This window comes from Tamandua tetradactyla, chromosome 9 (genome assembly GCF_023851605.1).
Source record: "Tamandua tetradactyla isolate mTamTet1 chromosome 9, mTamTet1.pri, whole genome shotgun sequence".
NCBI lineage: Eukaryota > Metazoa > Chordata > Mammalia > Pilosa > Myrmecophagidae > Tamandua > Tamandua tetradactyla.
In genome coordinates, this window is record NC_135335.1 from 99,149,324 (window position 1) to 99,168,850 (window position 19,527).

At 38.2% G+C, this 19,527-nt stretch overlaps 1 protein-coding gene across 4 annotated transcripts in view; it reads left to right on the top strand.

Annotated features, from left to right (window-relative positions):
- ITGA2 (integrin subunit alpha 2) overlaps positions 1 to 19,527 on the top strand; it is a 97,446-nt gene that overhangs the window by 62,548 nt on the left and 15,371 nt on the right. For all 4 annotated transcript variants that reach the window (XR_013157958.1, XR_013157959.1, XM_077117127.1 and 1 more), the window contains 11 exons: positions 1,007 to 1,210; positions 1,881 to 2,017; positions 4,956 to 5,095; positions 7,843 to 7,994; positions 10,314 to 10,424; positions 11,010 to 11,092; positions 11,508 to 11,649; positions 13,243 to 13,335; positions 13,929 to 14,005; positions 14,092 to 14,175; positions 18,037 to 18,139. Coding sequence is in view for 2 of the 4 variants with exons in the window: in XM_077117127.1 (XP_076973242.1) it covers positions 1,007 to 1,210; positions 1,881 to 2,017; positions 4,956 to 5,095; positions 7,843 to 7,994; positions 10,314 to 10,424; positions 11,010 to 11,092; positions 11,508 to 11,649; positions 13,243 to 13,335; positions 13,929 to 14,005; positions 14,092 to 14,175; positions 18,037 to 18,139 (1,326 nt within the window). In the remaining 2 variants the exon portion in view is untranslated. The remainder of the gene's footprint in view (positions 1 to 1,006; positions 1,211 to 1,880; positions 2,018 to 4,955; positions 5,096 to 7,842; positions 7,995 to 10,313; positions 10,425 to 11,009; positions 11,093 to 11,507; positions 11,650 to 13,242; positions 13,336 to 13,928; positions 14,006 to 14,091; positions 14,176 to 18,036; positions 18,140 to 19,527) is intronic.

Here is a 19,527-nt window from a genome sequence, read left to right on the forward strand (position 1 = left end):
AAATATCACCTTATTATCCACTTCTTATCCCAAAATAGTTACACTTTTAAAATCTAAATTAAGATGTGTTTTATTGTATTTCTAGTTTAGTTTCATTCAAGATATAGTTTCTCACCAGAAAAAAAATTTGATGGTAGCATCGCATTGTGAATGTAATTAACAACACTGACTTATAAATTTGGATGTGGTTAAAAAGGAAATTTTTAGGTTGTGTATATTTTACTAGAATAAAAATTTCAAGAAAACATAAGAGTGCACAGCACAAACAGTGAACCTTGTTGCAAACTATGGATTAGAGTTAACATTACAATTCTTAAATGTTCTTTCATGAATTGTAACAAATATACCATACTAATGCAAGGTGTTAATACTAGAGTGGTATTCTGGAAGTCTGTATCATATGCATGATTTTTCTGTAAACCTACAACTTTTCTATTACAATTTAAAAAAAAAAAAAGAGTGCATAGTTTATGTAGAAAGTCGTTTATGGTTGCCTGGAGCCAGGACAGTGTGTGTAAATGGGGAGTGACTGCTAAAGAGTATGGAGCTTCTTTTTGGGGTGGTGAAAATGTTCTAAAATTAGATTGCAATTTTTGATGGTTGTACAACCCTGTGACTATACTAAAAACTATTGAACTACACCCTTTGAATGGGTGAATTTATGGAATGTGGGTTATAGCCCAATAAAGCTGTTTTTAAAAAAATTGGAAACAAGTGAAGATACTAAAATTAAAGAGGAGAGGAGACAGAAATGAAATTTGAAAGTGGGTTGTAGCTATAGTAAAGAGAATCACCTCCTTTCACCTTGGCTTATGATATCCTATGACTGTGCTTCCTGAAATTCTCCTTTTTAATTGTCATCATGAATAGAGAATTTTGAATTCCAAGTTTAAAACCCTTTCCCCTTTTAACATTTGGCAGAGGGGTTCGAACATCATTTCCTATGGATTTTAATTGTGTAAGCTGCAAGGTTGGCTTTAATAATCTTTTTTCCCCCTTTTGAAAGGGCATTTTGAATCATCCCCAATTTCTTGAAGGCCCGGAGGGTACTGAAAATGCCCGGTTCGGCTCAGCAATTGCAGCTCTTTCAGACATCAACATGGATGGCTTCAATGACATAATAGTTGGTTCACCACTGGAGAATCAGAACTCTGGAGCTGTGTATATCTACAACGGTCATCAGAATTCTATTCGCACCAAATATTCCCAGGTAACCCAGGAGATTCGTGGTGATGCATTGGCATGTGAGCACTACAGGGTTCAGGCTGGAGAGTGTCCTGTACATCGGCCAGTCCACCCCTCTTTGTTTATAACTCCATTCCATCGACACATATTTAGTGAGCCTCTGCTGTGTGCCAGCCACTGTTCTAGGCTCCAGGATTATGGTTAAGAGCAAGACAGACAAAATTCTGTCCTTCGTGGACCTTACAGTCTAGTGGAGGAAAAGGTGAAAAATAAGACACAGAAGATAGAGGTTTCAAGATAATAGTAAATGCCAATGAAAACGTCTAAACCAGGAAATAAAACTTCCATCAGTTGAAAGGATAACCAGAGAGGCCTCATTGAGAAAGCAATTTTTGAGTGAAAAACTGAAAGAAGTAAGCCAAAAATAGAACTGAAGACCTGAACTTGCTTCAACTCATTCCTAGCCCACTGATCTTTTTGCTACTGCATGTTGGTTTGTGATTTTAAAGTTAAAAATCCATCAAGTTTTGCTGATGAAAATGCAGCTGCCATAATGATGGAGAGATCAGATGAGATGCTATTGAAAAACCAGTGGAATTTTGTGGGGTATAAAGACAACTCAGAAAATGTTTAAACTGGTCATATAAGAATGCAATGTGGAGTGTGCCATTTTTCTGTTTTGACTTGCCTTTTAGAAAATCATGGGATCCGATGGAGCCTTTAGGAGTCACCTCCAATACTTTGGGAGATCCTTGGATGGCTTTGGAGATTTAAATGGAGATTCCATCACCGACGTGTCCATTGGTGCCTTTGGACAAGTGGTTCAACTCTGGTGAGTCAGGAAGAACCAGACACAAACCAGTTGAAAATGACCAGCTAAGAAGTAAAACCAATTGCTGTGCTAGTTTTGTGGTAATGCCCCATGAATTCTATCAGACTCTAGGGCATTTATGTGTCATATTTGAATAAAGTAAATAATATGGTTTTCCTGGTGAGAGAAAAAATTAATTTTTCTTTGCATTAGAATCAAATTTATCTTCTCTCTATGGTGCATAGAAAAGACAAAAAAAAAGTCCTTGAGATGGTATCCAGGATATTTCTGAATTTTAGTTTCCAAATAGCTTTTCCTCAGGCCCTGAAAGAAACTGCAAATAGAGTGTACTGAAATAGGGAACTCTTGGACCAGACAGTAAAGTATAACTTTTTGTGTGGTTTAGAGGTATCTTTTAAAGTCATTAGCCATAAACAAAAAGCCATTGTTTAGTTTAAGCCAACCTTTCAGTGACCTCAGTAGAAGTTGAAGGGGAGGGGCACAATGAGGGATTCAAGGATGCTATGATTCAGAGGTCAAAAATAAATATGTTGGGCTGGCGAGGGGGTGGAATCAGAAGGAAACTGAGAATTAGATCATGCATCCCCAAAAAAATAAAGCTCAATCATTTGTTCATCTGTCTCCATTGAAAAATGTGCTTTAAATGTCCATGTATATCAAAAACAGAAAAATGTTATATGGTGATATAGTATATTTCTGATTTTAATGGTGCTATTTACAATACCTCATTTAGTTTTATAAAGAATGCAATGTATAGTTTTTATTGCGGGATGAAGCCTTTGTGTGGGAAAATAACACTGAAGGATGATGTTTAAGAGTTGGAAAAATAAGAAAATATATTTACTAAATTACGTCCATTAAAATCAGTTAAAAGTACAATGCCTTTAGAAAAATAGGAGATGTGATAAGATCCTAATATGTCTGATTTTTTAAAAACTTCATGAGATCATGCATCTCAGTAAATATCACCCTGCATGATGTAGCCAGCTTGGTAGGCTGTGTACTTACCGTGTACACCATGATATTCCTTATCGATATTGCCAGTGAGTACCAGGCTTTTCCCCTTTGAAAGTGAATTGAGTCTTCAAAAAAATTTTTAGCACATGTGGAGTCAAGTGAACTTATCGAATTGATCCGTCAAGCTAGGCTAAGGTCATTTTGTGGCCACATTCCTAGAAAGTTTTTCTGGGAACTCCCTGAGAATATTTTTTAAAAAGCAAGTTTACAGAACATTTGTATCAATGCCATTTCTTTTGGAATAAGTTTTCAGCCCCTCAGAGATTTGCCTTAAAGGATAACATTCAATTAGGCAGTTTTGATCTTATAAGTTTGAAGACATATTGCATTTGTTATTAGATATTTTATCACTGCTGAGGGCCCTGACTCATGCATGAATAATTATTGACATAATTTTTCAATTGATGCTAGTCTTTCAGTTGGTACCTGAAATTAAAAAAAAATAAAAACCACCCAATTTTTTTCTATGTCTTGTTGTCATGCTTTATAAAGCAGCAAAGCTACTAGTTTACTTAGCTGCTTCCTTGTAAATAATTGAGGTGAATACCTGGGATCAATATGAAGAAGTACAAATTCTACTGGCCGAGGATTTAGGAGACCATAGGTTCTAAGTTCTCGCTTGCTAACTATGACTTAGCAAACTTGTAAGTCATCAAATGTCTTTGTGACTCAGACTTTTTTCTCTGATGAAGTAGAGGTAATGTTGGCTCTACCCTATCTCACGGTGTGCCGTGAGAAGCAGATGAGACCCTGTGTACGTGAAAGTTTTTCAGATGTCTGAAGTGCTGAACCAGACTCAGAAATCTGTAGTAGCCGGCCTGAGGTGGACCCAACACTTTTCTGACACGAGGCTAGTTGCCACCATCGCATTCACCTCCTGAGAGCTTTCACATGCACACGCCAGTGTCAAAGAATCACCGCCTGTCACTGTGGCAAACAGAGAAGCAGCTGCAATCTCACTTTTCACCACTACCGACTTCACCGTCCCACCTTCCCTCACCCCTCTCTTTATGAGGAGAGGAGTGTCACTGCTTCTAGTTGGCAAAACACGACAGGGTCATCTATTAAGAATGTTTGTGTTTCTTTCTTGTAATATATATTTAATTTAAAAATTAATAAAAAAATTTTTTAAAAATAGTGCTGGGTGGGACCTTTCTGATTGTTTCCATGCGGCTGTGACCCATCCAATTATGGGTGGTAACTTTTGATGAGATGATTTCCATGGAGATATGTCTCCACCCATTCAAAGTGGGGTTGCTTACTAGAGCCCTTTAAGAGAGAACCATTTTGGAAAAAGCCTCAGAGCCACCACAACCAATAGAGCCCACGCAGTCAGAGACCCTTGGAGATGAAGAAGGAAAACACCCCCTGGGGTGGGGGTGGGGGCTTCATGAAACAAGAAGCCAGGAGAAAAAGCTAGCACATGTCACCATGTGCCCTCCCAGATGGGAGAGAAAACCCGAACTTCATCGGCCTTTCTTGAGTAAAGGTAACTTCTTGTTGTGCCTTAATTTGGATATTTGCATGGCCCTAGAAGTGTAAACTTGCAACTTAATAAATTCCCCTTTGAAAAGTCAAAAAAAAAAAAAACAACACACACACAGCAGGGAGCATGACCTTGTACTTTGACTTTCAAATATTGCAGCAGCCTCCCATCCAATGTTCATGCATTCATCTGTTCATTTAATTTAAAAAATTGTTGAATGTGCATTACGCTGTTGGTTATGAGCACCCACAACACAAAAAGACATTATCCCTGCCATCCTAGAGCTTTCCAATAAAAAACGCGGTTAACAGGCTTAGATAGAGAGTGGAAGGAATAATTCAACAATAATTAGGCACTGGGTCCTCTATATGACGAGTATAATCTGTGCAGTTCAGCAGTAATGTCCATCTACCTATTTTTATTTATGTATTCCAGGTCACAGAGTATTGCTGACGTATCTTTGCAAGCTTCATTCACACCAGAAAAGATTACTTTGTTCAACAAGAATGCTGAGATAATCCTCAAACTCTGCTTCAGTGCAAAGTTTAGACCTACCAAGCAGAACAATGAAGTGGGTGAGTAGACCTGAAATAATCTCTAAGGAGGTAAGTTTTCTAGGGTTTTGGTGCTGAATCAAGCCATCTTCAGTTTGAAGACCAAAAGAACTAAAGATCTTTACTTGCAGACACTTAAACTGCCACATATTTGAGGTGCCTGAGAATGGTTAATTAAGCATAGAAGGGCTATTCAGCATTTCCTCCCCTCAGTTCTAGAAAGTGGGATTCTGGTGGGGAAAGAAAGTTGTAATTCCTATGACATAATCATGGGCCCCCCAACTCTATCCTTGCAGTTTCTCTTACCCACAGTTCCTTTACTTAAAACCTTGGGCACACACAGATACACAGATTAGTCTGGACTGCAGCCAGGATTCTCTGAGTATACCATATGTTACTGTGTCACATAGTTTGCATAGGGTGTGTTCAGTAAAAGTATCAAATATTTGATCGAAAAGTATCAAATAAATACTGTTCCTGTTCCTGGGGAGTTCGTAAGCATGAAAAATGAGACAATATGAAACAATATATAATTTGTGTTCAGTGTCTTACATTTTATAAATAATTCGGGGAAATGAGTAAAAGTCTGAAACATGTCTGATCAGGCAGCAAAGAGTAAGGAAAACACTGCAGGCCAGTGTTAGCAAGAAATGCTGTCTTCCCCTGGGCCTGGCCAAGTAATCTTTTAAGGCCTGGCTGAGGTTCTGCTTTCTCCATGAAGCTTTTTCTAACCACTTCTGTCTTGCCTCCATCTTACCTGCCCCAGTGCTCTCAGCACCTTCTATACATTGCATGCAATTTAGTGTTTGATTAAAAGCTGCCGTCTTTCATTCGCTGCTCTTGTGTCCTACTCTCCCTCCCATCAGATTCAGGCTCTTAATTCCTGCAGGAAACTAGTTCCTACAGGCATTTCATTGAGTGGCAAGCAAACAAAGACTGAAAATATAGAGGCAGGTTATTTGCCGTGATGCATACCAAGAAATAAATCAGGTAAGAACACTAAACAGAAATCGGATTCACATCTTGGCATGCTTTCTTATTTTCTTACTTTCCTCTCCATCTGGAAATTTTCCTTTCGGGTGTTTAAATGTTGTCCCAATTTTGAAAAGCATTATCTGCAGAACTGCCTTGTATCTAAGTAGCCGTGAGAGTGGAGTCAAAACGGTTTCTGTCTAAACATTAAATGGCTGGTCGGTTTAAAAGATTAACTTGGGAAATTGTGAGTTGGCAGAAGTGGCTGGCCAGTTGGCACCCCTGGCCCTGAAATACGGAAGTGCCTCCTGTACCTTTTCCTTTTAACTGAACATCACCTTTTCTGTTGTACGCACTCAAAAGGGGATTTGTACCTTCAGAGAATTTTCTTCCTATTAACTCACTTGCCAGGGTCTCTTGGCTTTCTTGCTTTCAAAGGGTATCTTTCCCTTTGAATCCTTTTCCTTGCTGATTTCAGGTCCAGGCAGGCAAGCCAATGACAATCATTTGCCACTTAATTGCTTAGGCAGTAAGAGTATGTAAGACATGAGTCCCATCTTTACAACTTTGAAGAATGAAACTGTAAAGTGTATGGTCTCTATTATTTATTACATCAGATGCACATTCCAGTTTAAGGTTAATAATATATAAATTTAATAAATTGCCCATAAGACTATAATTTATACCTTGCTGCTTGAAAGAAAAAGTATTATGATGTATACTAAGTTTGCACTGGCCGAATCACTTCCCTGCCATTATTTTTCCTTTAGCATTATTTTCACCACTTATTTTCAATACATTTGATCTTGTTATGTTGTAGCCATCTTTGTAAGGCTTATTAAGTCATTGAAGCAAGAAAAATTAGACAATATTTATATATTTTAGAGGTAACATGTAGAATTGTTGTTTTTGGAAATATAGCAACCTTTGAAATATTGCAAGTAATAAAAGCAACCCCAAATAAAGCAATTATGAATAGAACCTGATCCACTCTCAGTTTTGGACACATGGCTAGCAGCAGCAGACTTATTATCTTCGTTTTACAGATAAGGAAATTGGAGGTTCAAAGAGTTAAGCAAATCATCCAAAGTCACACAGCTCATAAATGATAGACTTAGGATTAAAGCCTGCCTGATTCAAACCTTATTTATTGCTGCAATGTTCTGTGCCTTCATGGTGTAAGAAACTGCATGTTCTGTGCATATTCCCTAATCCTCCAAATAGCAGCTAATCCTCACAACTGCAAGGAAATAGAAAGATCGTGGTTCTTGATTTTTAAAATACCCAGATTTTACTGTTGTGTGAACTCAGGTGAATTATTTTATCCCTTTTATTTTGATTTATTATCTGAAACATAAGAATATTTACTTTTAGGGTCATTATAAAACTTACATAAGATAGTATGTCAGAATATGTCCTATTGTAGGTTCTCAGTAACTATTCCTTTTCTTTCCATATCCCCATGTGATGGATGATGAAGCTGATACTTGAGGGAGTGAGTAATTTGCCCCAGATCATCCAGCAGATATCATGACAGCAAGACCACATTTTGTCCCCACTACTCCAAACCATGCTTTTTTGAAACATGTTTCTTTGTATCTTCCATCACCTCTATCATTATATCAGAGCTAGAATTACAAATGTCATGTGGCACTATCTACCATTCGCAATATACCAATGTAAAAACTATGTCTATATTTTCTTGGAGACTTTGCCCAATAATATACAATAAAGCAAGGATGACTTTTCCTTAAATGTTCATTTGTAATAACATTTCTTTATAATTTTTATTTTAGCCATTACATATAATGTCACACTTGATGCAGATGGATTTTCATCTAGAGTAACCTCCAGGGGATTATTTAAAGAAAGTAATGAAAGATTCCTGATGAAGAATATAGTAGTAAATGTAGCACAGAGTTGCTCCGAACACATCATCCACATACAGGTGAGGCCTCAAAGTCATTCCTTTCCATCTCATATCGTCTTTGATAAAGGACAATAAATGGTGAAAGTCTAAAATGCAGGCATATGAGTTAGAAGAAGCTTGCTCTCCTAATTAATGTATTTCTTGCCTAATTCCCTGAACAGGAGGTGTACTTCCTTTATGGTAATGTTTATAATCACATTTTCTTATTGCTTAATTTAGAAGCATTAAATTTTATTTGAGATTGCAACAAAGGTGTAAAAAAATAAGATTCTTAGAGAAGTCAAAATTACAGTATTTTATTAAATGTTTAACGAGGAGATATTTTAAAAAATATATTTTATTTTGGCATTTTCCTAATAGTGAAAAAATGTATTCATTTTTAAGCTACTAAAAGGGGCAACTCCAACTGTGTTCTTTGCTTTTGGGTTTAAGTTGATATAGGTGAAATATGTTGCATTAGGAGATAGAAATTATTTTCTCTAATTTTATGCTATAATTACTATAGTTTATGTGGCTTTTTCCAAGTAGGAAAAATACCTCTCAGGAGAAAACTTCCAACCAAAAATTTATTTTGTAAATTATATATTTCTCCTTAGAGCCACATGATGATATTTCAAAGTGTAATTTACCCAGAAAACTTCGTTCAAAAGAGCTTAAGTCTTCTCTGAGAATATTTAGCACAGAATTCTCATAGAATGCTTAACATTGCATTTAAGGTATAGAAGTTCCCAAGGAAACATTTATCGAATGCATATTCTGGGCGTTCACCTTCAGAAATTTGGATTAGAAGGTATGGAGGTGGGGTGGGGGGACCAAAGAGTATGCAGTTTTAAGGGACAGCCCAGATAATTCTAATGTAGATGGTACGGAAATCCCATGCTAACTACAGAGCTAGAAAACAAAGTTAATGGTTAGATGAATTAAACCCAGTTCAGTTGATTTACTTATTGTTCATTTTGAAGATTTCTTGTTTGTAAAGCCCTGGGCTTTTCTTGGTTGTGGTGGTTAACTGCTAATTATACAGATTGTTAAAGGGAATACACTGGCTTTCTCCATCTATTCTTGTGCTAAGTGGTGGATCAAACTATACATGTAATTCCTGGTGGGAAGAAGGAAGACAGCCAGCCAAGTTGTTTTTCTTAAAAAAAAAAAAAAAAAAAAAAGCACCTTCTAGTCTCATGGATACTTGTGAAGCACTTAGAAGATATGTGCTGTTTTGGTCAGCTAAGAAATATGTTTCAGCGAGTACTCTATTTGATAACAAATGCCGGTTAAAGTCCATCCTATCTGCTAACATCCGCAGTCAGCAGAAAAAGCATGTCTTTGTAGTTAGGAAGGCATCCCGGCAGTCAGGCCCCCATAAGGGTTCAAGATTTAGGAGGAAGCCCAGCCTATGAATGGATTAAATGATAGTGAAGACATCACTTCTCAGAAAATGGCAAATTGTCAAAGGGTTTGTCATTTGTATGACTATTGTTTATTCCTGATGAGAGCTTGGAAGCGTTTTGTAAGAAGACTGCTAGATGACTTTGGCAACCTTGTTTTGGCATTTTTACATTTTTCAATAGACAGGTAGCCTCAAAAACTGAATATGGCGCCGCCTTCTTCTGAGCCCTGGGAGACCACAAACCCTTTATCTCCTATACTTAAGACGAAGTAGAGAATTTGTTCTAGTAGCTTGGTAGTGCTGGTTTTAACGACTACTGAGTGATATATGCACCATCTTATATGGGCTAGGAGCAGTGCAGCTACTCAGCAGGCAGCTAGGGCCAGAAATCTGCAGGCCTGAATTAGGACATTGGAATCACCTTTGTCTGGCTTTGTAGGGCAGAAGCTGGTTCTGACCAGGGAGGGGGCTCGTCTTTTCCTCTGTCCAGCAGCCAGCTCTGGGGACCGTCCCTTCTAGGTCACAAATGTTCCCTTCCAGCAGTGTGACCAGGACACCTAAGGACATTTAAAGCCTTGCTGTATGATTTGGGAGGAAGTGTCTACCAACCCAAGAGCTGGGTCCTCATATAAGAGGCCTTAGACGTATTGTCTAAATGTTTACAATGACTTGTGTGTGTGTCATGAGATTTCTGAAGGGCTTAACTAAGAATTGCTGCATCAGCTTTTTACCTTACCCGAGTCTCCTTCGGTTTCCCATTAGTGTAGGTGCGAAGAGCAGGACTGGGACAGAGAAGGAGTAAGCCTTGAGAATTCAAGACTATTCTACATAATTGAGAGCTGACGGTGTCCTGAACTGTAAACACATTTGTGGTCATTTTGTTCTTTTAATTCTGCTGTGCTCTAATAAGCTGGCTCACTGGTGCGGTGGGTGTGTGTGTGTGTGTTTAGGAGCCCTCTGACGTCGTCAACCCTTTGGATCTGCGTGTGAACATCAGTCTGGAAAAACCTGGCACTAGCCCTGCTCTTGAAGCCTATTCCGAGACTGCCAAAGTCTTCAGTGTAAGTGTGGCTTGCCCTTCTGGTTTTAGATACGTAACAAAGTTTCAGTCACTGTAGTAGCACTTGAAGGATTCTTAGCAAGCAGCCTTTGATTTCTTAATCTCCTAAATGAAATACATCAAATTTGTGTCAAGTTCCCTACAATGTAAATCCCAGGAAGGCCAGGATTTTTTTTTTCTTCTCGTTCAGTGTTCTGTTTCCAGCCCCTAGAGCAGTGCCTGGCCCACTGTAGCTATTTGATGTATTTTTACTGAATAAACAAATACAATAAAGCAAACACCTTGTGCTAACCACTCACTTAAAAATAAAATATTACCAATACTACAAAGCCCTTGAATCATATTCGCTTTCATCCTGCCTGCCGCCCCATCCCCACCTCAGGCAAACTGCTATCTTGAATTTTTGTATTTATCAATCCCCTGCTTTTCTTCATGGTTTCACTAATCATATGTGCATTCCTAAAGCATTCTTTCGTTGTGCATGCTTTTGAACTTTATGTAAACATTATAATGTTATGTATTCTTTTCAATTTGCCTTTCTAAACTCCAGAACAAAATGTGTAGGCCTTATTTTTCTTTTTTGTAGATCCCTTTCTATAAAGACTGTGGAGATGATGGACTCTGCATCTCTGATCTGGTTCTAAATGTTCAACAGCTGCCAGCAGTTCAGTAAGTTTCACGTTTGAGCTCAATATCATCTAAAATAAATACACACTAGATTATGTTATGCAAATGAATGTTTATGTAGATCTTTTTTTTAAAAAAAAATTCATGAATGGTAAAGAACTTTATAAATTGAATTTCAATTTCTGCCATACCATAGGAATAAAACAATAGGATATATGAAACCATTTGGATTTGCATGGTTCCCTTCCTGACAATGTAATTAAAAGCGACAAGAAAATATAATAGCATTTATGTACTTATTGTCAATACCTTTTTAATTTGAAGACATTATTAAGCAATTTTCTCCATGTTTCAAATAAGTCTAAAAAAGTTTATTTTCAAAATGAGAAAAGGTTTTGAATACTGGCTTTTTCTTAGCTTAATGGCTTTTTTTTTTCTCCTTTTTAACTTTTAACAGAAAAGAACCTTTTATTGTCAGCAACCAAAACAAAAGGTTAACATTTTCAGTAGCCCTGAAAAATAAAAAGGAAAGTGCATACAACACTAGAATCGTTGCCGCCTTTTCAGAAAACTTGTTTTTCGCTTCATCCTCCATGCCGGTACGTGCTGACACCCTGTGCTTACTGCTTCTTCCATCCTGCCTCCTGCTTATCCATCACTCTTCCTCTCCCACTCCAAGCTGTCACTCCCCCGCGTTGTCTGCTTTGTCTGAAGGAGCACCTGAACCCCCTCATGATCAACCTGACCCTCAGGCTTCCAAGGAAGCTCACGACATGAGAACATAACCTGGCTCTGTCTCTAGACAGAATCCGTTTCCCAGCTTGGATCACTTTTTCCTTTACGCTGCGCCTGGCCAAGAAGGAGCAGACGCTGCTGCAGCCTCCCCGAGGCCAGCCGCGGGCGGCCGGGCGCGCAGATGCTCCGGGCTGAGCTTGCCCGGGGACAGCCTCAGCCTGAACTTGGCCGGCCGTGCTCTCCCCCGCCGAGGGGACGCGTCCCAGCAAAGCTGTGAGCCGCGGTGCGGTGATCTCTAAACCAGGAGCAGAGGCTGTCCTGGCTCCACCCCGGCCATCAGCAGATGAAGAAGGGAAAAAAAGAAGGAAAAGCTGGAGTTTTCCAAGCACACTCCTTACTGAAAGGATAAAAATGGTTTCATCCAGTTTAAAGTCCCTGTGAACTCAGATGTAGAGTCCAAACCTCTTTTGACTTCAGTATTTGTTTCCTCTGCCAAAGGGGCGACTTCGTATTTTAAAGTGAGACAAAGAAATCTGAGGAAAATTTTTAAAGATTTTTTAAAATTAGTAAAAATATGGGTGAACTAGACACATAGGTAGGTATTCTTAAACATGGCAGGTTATTTGATTTTTTTCTCTAGAAACTACAGGTTTCAAACCTATTGAGAGGCAAGTGTACATTAAAGGCAGCATTTCTGAATATTGGATTAAAGCTGTCTCTGCGCTGCTGAAATGTAGGAACTATGATGTCCTCCAGGGAAAAATTCCAGTATTTGACCTTATCTTAGCCTTCCAGAGCTGCTGTGACCTATGCCACACAATGGGTTGACTTAAACAGCAAGTGTTTATTGTCTCACAGTTTTGAAGGCTAAGAAGTCCCAAAGCTAAGGTGTTGATGAGGCCATGCTTTCTCCCCATGTTGGTAGCCTCCCGGGGCTGGCAGCCCTCCTTCACATGGCCATTTCTCTCTCCTCTCTGGCTTCTACTGTTTGCTGGCTTCTAAATGACTGCATCCAAATTTCCTCTCTTTCTAAAGCCTCCAGCCATGCGGCTGAAGAGCCACCCTGATTCAGCTGGTCACACCTAAATAGGACCTTTTACAAATAAATCCACATCCTGACTCACCTTAACATATTTAAAGACGCTACCAACACTGGATTCACATCCACAGGAAGGAGGATTAAGATTGAACTGTCTTTTGTGGGTTACGATTCATTCCCCAATAGATCTCATCTTGCTGGATGTTCTGCTTATCTTTGTAGGGTTCAAAATAAAAATGCTATATTAGCCACCTGAATAGAATGGGATTTTCGAGTCTTGGGGGACAGTAAATTACTTTGGTATGAACTAGGCTCAGTGCAAAAATGTTCCTTTGGTTTAAACATCTTTCAGGGTATGTGCGTGTACTCACACATCTTAGGTACTAACAATCGCTGGGGTTTCCTTCCTCTTGTTCAGGTTGATGGGACAGAAGTAACATGCCAGGTCGATTCGTCTCAGAAGACTGTTATCTGCAACGTAGGCTACCCTGCTTTAAAGCAGAAACAACAGGTACAACCTGCGTTTCATCCTCAATCCATGCTAGTACTAAGTACTAAGTTAAATTAACAACTAAACATCATTTTTATTAAGAACCATCATTTGTTTGGCATCACAAGATAGCCAGCTGTGTATTTAGAGGAAGATTTTAATATCCACACTTTTTTTTAGATAATTAATAAAAGTGGGATACCCCCCCCCCATGCAGTTTATTCCAAAATCACACACACAGTCTAGAGAGTTCTTCTTCTTTCTGGATGCATTGACCAGTGTTAGTTAAATGCTATATACTGAGACATAGAGATCATTGCTTAACTCCTGGTAAGCAAATTTCACATCAGCACAGAGCTTTCAACGTCAGACATGTTCACAGGTGCCTGTAATGACGTGAAAGTTATTTCACCGATGAAAGTTAAGACCTCCTAATTCTAAAGGTGCCACATCCTAAAGCAAAGTGACCAAATAAGTCAAGGTGATAAACAAATTTGAAAGCTTAGGATATGTAAAATTCAGAATCAAATTGGAGTTTATTTTTATGGGAGGCTTTTCATGTTCGCCTCTGGGTAATATAGCATCATACTGATGAATTTTAATTTCATGTCTAGGTGACTTTTGCTATTAACTTCGACTTCAATCTTCAAAACCTTCAGAATCAGGCATCTGTCAGTTTCCGAGCCTTAAGGTAAAACATATCGATGTCCTGAACTGATGATGGATAACTTTTATAATACTTCTCTTTAAGCAAATTCCTAATGTTTTCTTCAATAGTGAGAGCCATGAAGAAAATGAGGCAGACAATTTGGTCAACTTCAAAATTCCTCTGCTGTATGATGCCGAAATTCATTTAACAAGGTAGGTAGAGCAGTGACCACTCACATCTCTCCAGTTTGTGACACATTTGGCTCTTGACTTATGAGGTCCATTCTCAGCTGAAAAGTTTGTATTGAAATGTTTTCCCCATGTCAGCTAAAACAGAAGTCTACAAATTGGTTCCAAGGGAACCAACTCTTTGGGTTTCTTGATTGAAAGAGGACTAACTCTTCTGCCACAGGCCATGGGGAAGCTAGGCCCTCAGAGTAGCTGCAAATCTTCCCAAGATATCAAAACAAAACTCAGGATCCTGAAGAGTTGCCAGCCCTTTCTTTTTGCTGTCTGTTTCCCACTGCCCTTGTGAAATTTCTAGCGTTATACTCATTCCTGGACATTGAAGTCTGAAGCATGAGCTTCACACATAGTAGGGTCCACAACAAATAGTGAATCTAGTCATAGAAAATTAGATTCCAAATGGAAAATTCCTGACACAATAGCTAGAGTTTTCTTCTGCAGGAAGAAATGAGGGTTTTTCTAAAGGATGTCATCCACAAAGAAACTATTATTTTATTTTCTTGCTTGCCCAAAGCAAGTAAACCTTTAAGCAGTGGTCAAAATGTTACTAGTTGATACCAGTTATTCTAATTGTTTGGGGAGACACATGTTTTGAAAAGTAGGTTGTAGTAGTTTCATGGGGCAGTCATAACAATTTACCACAGGCTGGATGGATTACAGCAACAGAAACTTATTTCTAGCCTCACAGTTCTGGAGGCTAGAAGTCCAAAATCGAGGTGTTGACAGGGCCATGCTGCCTCTGAAAGCTCTAGGGAAGAATCCTTCCTTCCCTAGCTTTTAGTGGTTGCCATATATTCTTTAGCTCCTTCACTCCAATTTCTGCCTCAGCTTCACCTAGCCATCTTCCCTCCATGTATGTCTTCTCTCTGCCTCTCCCTATAAGGATACCAGTCATTGGATTTAGGGTCCAATGTAATCCAGGATGACCTCATCTTAACTTGATTACATTTGCAAAGACCCTACTTCCGAAAAAGTCACATTCACAGGTACTGAAAGGACTTCAACATATCTTTGGGGGGGCACAACTCAACCATGGTAGGTAAGGTACAAATGCTACACATGCTAATAGGTTGATATCATTGCCTTAACTCACACTTAGAAGTGAAGCCATAGACAACATGGGGTGCAGCTACGCAGGTGCACAGGCTGGTTCCCAAGTGTGAAGGTGCTGCCCACCTTCACACCTGGGAACCAGAATTTTTTACCTGCTGAAGCACTAAGGCAGCTTCTCAGCACAGATTAATGACCACTGAAAAACACACAGGGAAAATTCCCAAGAAGCCAGACTGCAAATAGTATAAAGTGACAGCAAATTTCTTTTACTCCTACCACATCACCCTTGTCCTTCAGCACACGGCCTATGTAGATCATCCTATAGACCACCAAACAAATACAAAAAAGAAGATATGCCATCATGTCTAAGGCTTGAGACACATGTGCAAGGATGCAAAGAATGCTTCTGTATTGAATGAGCTTAAAATAGTATAAGCAGAAACAAAATACAGCCCAATAAGCCATCCATCCCTGAAAAATTAATCAGTAAGTTCAGATTTCAGTGGACCCCCAGTTGGTAAAATAAGGAACTGAAAATAAATGTTTCTAAAAAGATTGAGGTTACCAATCAGATTGATTTTTTTCTTCCTTAAAACAGAAGTCTACAAATTGATATTATCCTAAACATTTCGTTTGAATACAGCCTTTTTGTGATTTTATTCCCCAACCATGGCCAATTTTCTCAGCTGTTTTAATATGACATAAATATAATATTAAATTGAAACTTCACTTTTACTAATTAGCATTCTAAGGTGTTCTAAAGTTTTGTAAACATATTATATGACTAAAAAATTGAATACAGACAATTATACAGAAATAGAAAGAAGAAAAGCCAAAAGTCAATCACCTAATAATTCCTCTCGGTGCCTTAAAAAGAAAAAATAGTAAGTATATGTGGATTGGAAAATGCAAACTTTACTGAAAGATACAAAATGGAAAGTGAAGTCACTTCTCTTCTAACTCCCCTGGTGCCACTTCCCACAGTTGACTAATTTGACTTTTCATAATACCTTCCAGATACAAGGTTCGTTTATCTACTGGGATAAAAAAACACACACACATACAATTTATTTACCCAAAAGGAATAATAAAACATTCTTCTATACTTTACTTTTTATATAATAATTTATCTTAAAGAATTTTTCATATCAGGAATATGTAGAGCCAACTTACTCTATTTCTGGTTGGATCATAACTTTATGTAGCCAGTCCCCGAATAATGAAATATTTGTTTGACCTACATTTTTATTTTGTTGTGCTTAACCATCACAAGCAATGCTGTAAATTTTTTGACACACATCTTTACAAACCATTTTTTAAAATACCACCAAATCATAGAAGGCACCCCATGACAATCATTTTGATTCCACGTATATATGCAGTTATAGTATGCAAGCCTGCTGTGAGAAAATAGATAGTATAGTAAAATTATTTCTGAAACAGGATCCCCTTGAGTAAAAATAGTTGCTATTATCTGAAAATATCAACCAACCCTAAAGTAAAAAAGGGAAAATGTCCGATTTCTTTAAAATGCAGAGAGAATTTAGGAACTGGTCCTACTTGGAGGCTTGTTCGAAGATCATTTGGAAAGGTAAAGAGCATAATTCGTACACACACAGCCAGGTCTTCCATTTCAAATGCTAGTCAACTTTCCCATTTTCCATGGAAGGCTGACAAATCATTGTTTCCTCTCAGATATATAACCTTGACAAACAGCACATCTATTTAAGTCTCTGACACATTTCCCTTTGGAGAATTTGGAAAAGACTTTTTTTAGGCATAGAGAGAAATTCATGTTTCAGTGGAGACACCAAGAAACTCTATCTCAGAAAATGTTCAGTCCAACTTTTTTAGGAGTAGAATCAAAATCTGATAATTAAGATAAATTTCTGGAGGGAATAAATGGAGAACTTGTGCATAGTCTTCTCAGGCTCCGACCCACTGCTCCCCACCAAAGAAGCTGCCTGCTTGGAATCTTGCCTCAAGACCCCAGAAGTGAGAAGAAGGGAGAGTTTCGGTTTCATTCCAGTCTTAGTCTCCTGAGTTGGTCATCCTTTCATTTGCAGACCCTGTAGTTGGCAATCCCAAGCAAAGAAGTCAAGATCAATCCAATGCCTCCAAGTCTAGCCTAAAAAAATCTCTGGATCAGTCATCTTAAAGGTGGTCTCCATTCTAGTGGTGGAATGAGATTTGACCATCCCCGATGCAGACCCAAAACATCAGAGTTGGTTTGGAACCAGAGAAGGCTAGGGAGAAGGAAAATGTATGCCTTGTTTCAAAGGCATCCAATAATGAATATTGCTGGAGTTAATATCCAATATGCTGTCATTGTGTGTCAGGACTATCAAGTGGAAAAGCCTCTGATCTGTAAAGGACCTATACCAAATCCATTAGTCCAATCAATAAGGGCTGAGTACCCATGAAAATAACATGCCAGGCAATATAACAGCATTCCAAGAGGGCGTCCATGATCAGTGCTAAAGTAATACGTTTATACTTATTTTAGAAACTTGACAGTTGGTCAACATGTGACACACAATTTCAGCCACAAGACCATGACAGGATATGTTTTAAAAGGAACTTGCTTTATTTTTAGAAATGTATGCCTGACTATAAACTTATAACCAGCATTCATTTTCATTTAGTGCTTTTGTACCTAAATGTGAACTGCTTTCCCTGTCATTGAAGACAGAAGGAATTTAAATAACATAAATGTTAAGTTTCAAGAACAACAGCAAAACTATAATATTTGGCTTTGCAAACATCTTCCAACAGATCCGCCAACCTAAATTTTTATGAAGTCTCCTCAGATGGTACCGTTCCTTCCGTTGTACACAGTTTTGAAGATATTGGTCCAAAATTCATCTTCTCCCTTAAGGTTTGTAAGTCAGTCCTAAGGATGGGAAATTAGGATGAAGGGGAAGGAAAAAACATAAGTCTTGGAAGAGAAGAAGTAAGCAAAAATAATTTAAAACACACTGGTGACTCTTAAACTTGGGAGTGCATCAGAATCGCTTGGGGTGGAAGGGGGGAGGTGTTAAAAGACAGATTCCTGGGCCCCATCCCCAGAGTATGTAATTCAGTAGGTTGAGGGTAGACTTAAAAGTTTGCATTTCTAACAAGTTCCCCAGTCATGCTGATGGTTGGTCTAGGTGCCATACTTTGAAAATTATTGAAATAGACCAGTGATAAATAAACAAATGGACTTTAGGTATAGTTACATGCTCTGGTTAAAGGATAATTATTATATTTTGAAAGCAAATGTTCTGCATTAATCAACAGAGCATTGGTGTAATGGTATTACTTTGGGTAAAAGTTCTTTGGCATATCATTCGAATGCCAGTTTAACTTCGGAGACAAATTTCTCTTTGAGAAATATACTGTTTGTTTGCAGATATGTGTTTTGTACAGTCATCCTACGTAGTATCTAAAAAATACTTTGAAATCAATGTCTATTGATTAGTAAACAATTATTGTCTAAAGATGATCAGAAATATAAAGAGAAATTAATTTGTGAAAGAATGACTATTTTAAATGTAATAACATTACAGATAGTTTGAAAAGTTAGAATGAAAATAATTCCTTCACCAATCTGAGTCAATACCATTTCACTTTTGTGTATGTCCTTGTGGTTTTTTACTTGGCAGTTACCCTCCAACTTTGTGACTTTTTTTAAATCTTTGAAGGAGTCTTGGTTTGAGATCTAGAAACTGAAATTTACAAAATGCGGATGGTGTTTAACAGCCATATTCTTTAATGGAACATTTTAATTAATTAGTAATGATAAAATAATACTCTTAGAGGGTTAACAATTGTATAAATGCTCTTTGTATGTTATCAGTTCTAAGGTTGGTACTATTATTGCTCCTATGGGGGATATTTACAATGTTTGACAACCAGTAGGGCGTGAGCACCAACCGATTGGACCAGAAACCCCACAAATGAGAACAGATGTCGACCAGCGCCCTGTACCCATGCAGACCCATTGACTTTCTGATTATCCCCATTTTATAAACAAAGAAGGCATGAGGAAGTAACGTACCTTGCCCGAGCTACCCAGCTAGTGGTAGGGTGACATTCCACGCCCTGGAAACCCAACTCCAGAGACACTGTTTTTAATACCACACAACACTGCATCTCTTAAGTCGCAAATTATTTAACAGTTACTATTGTAGATGTTGAGATTTTCCCATTAGGAGGTGAGAGGCAGAGACCCAAAGTGTGACTCTTTCATATAGAATCAGCCCTACTATTTTTGAATTGCCA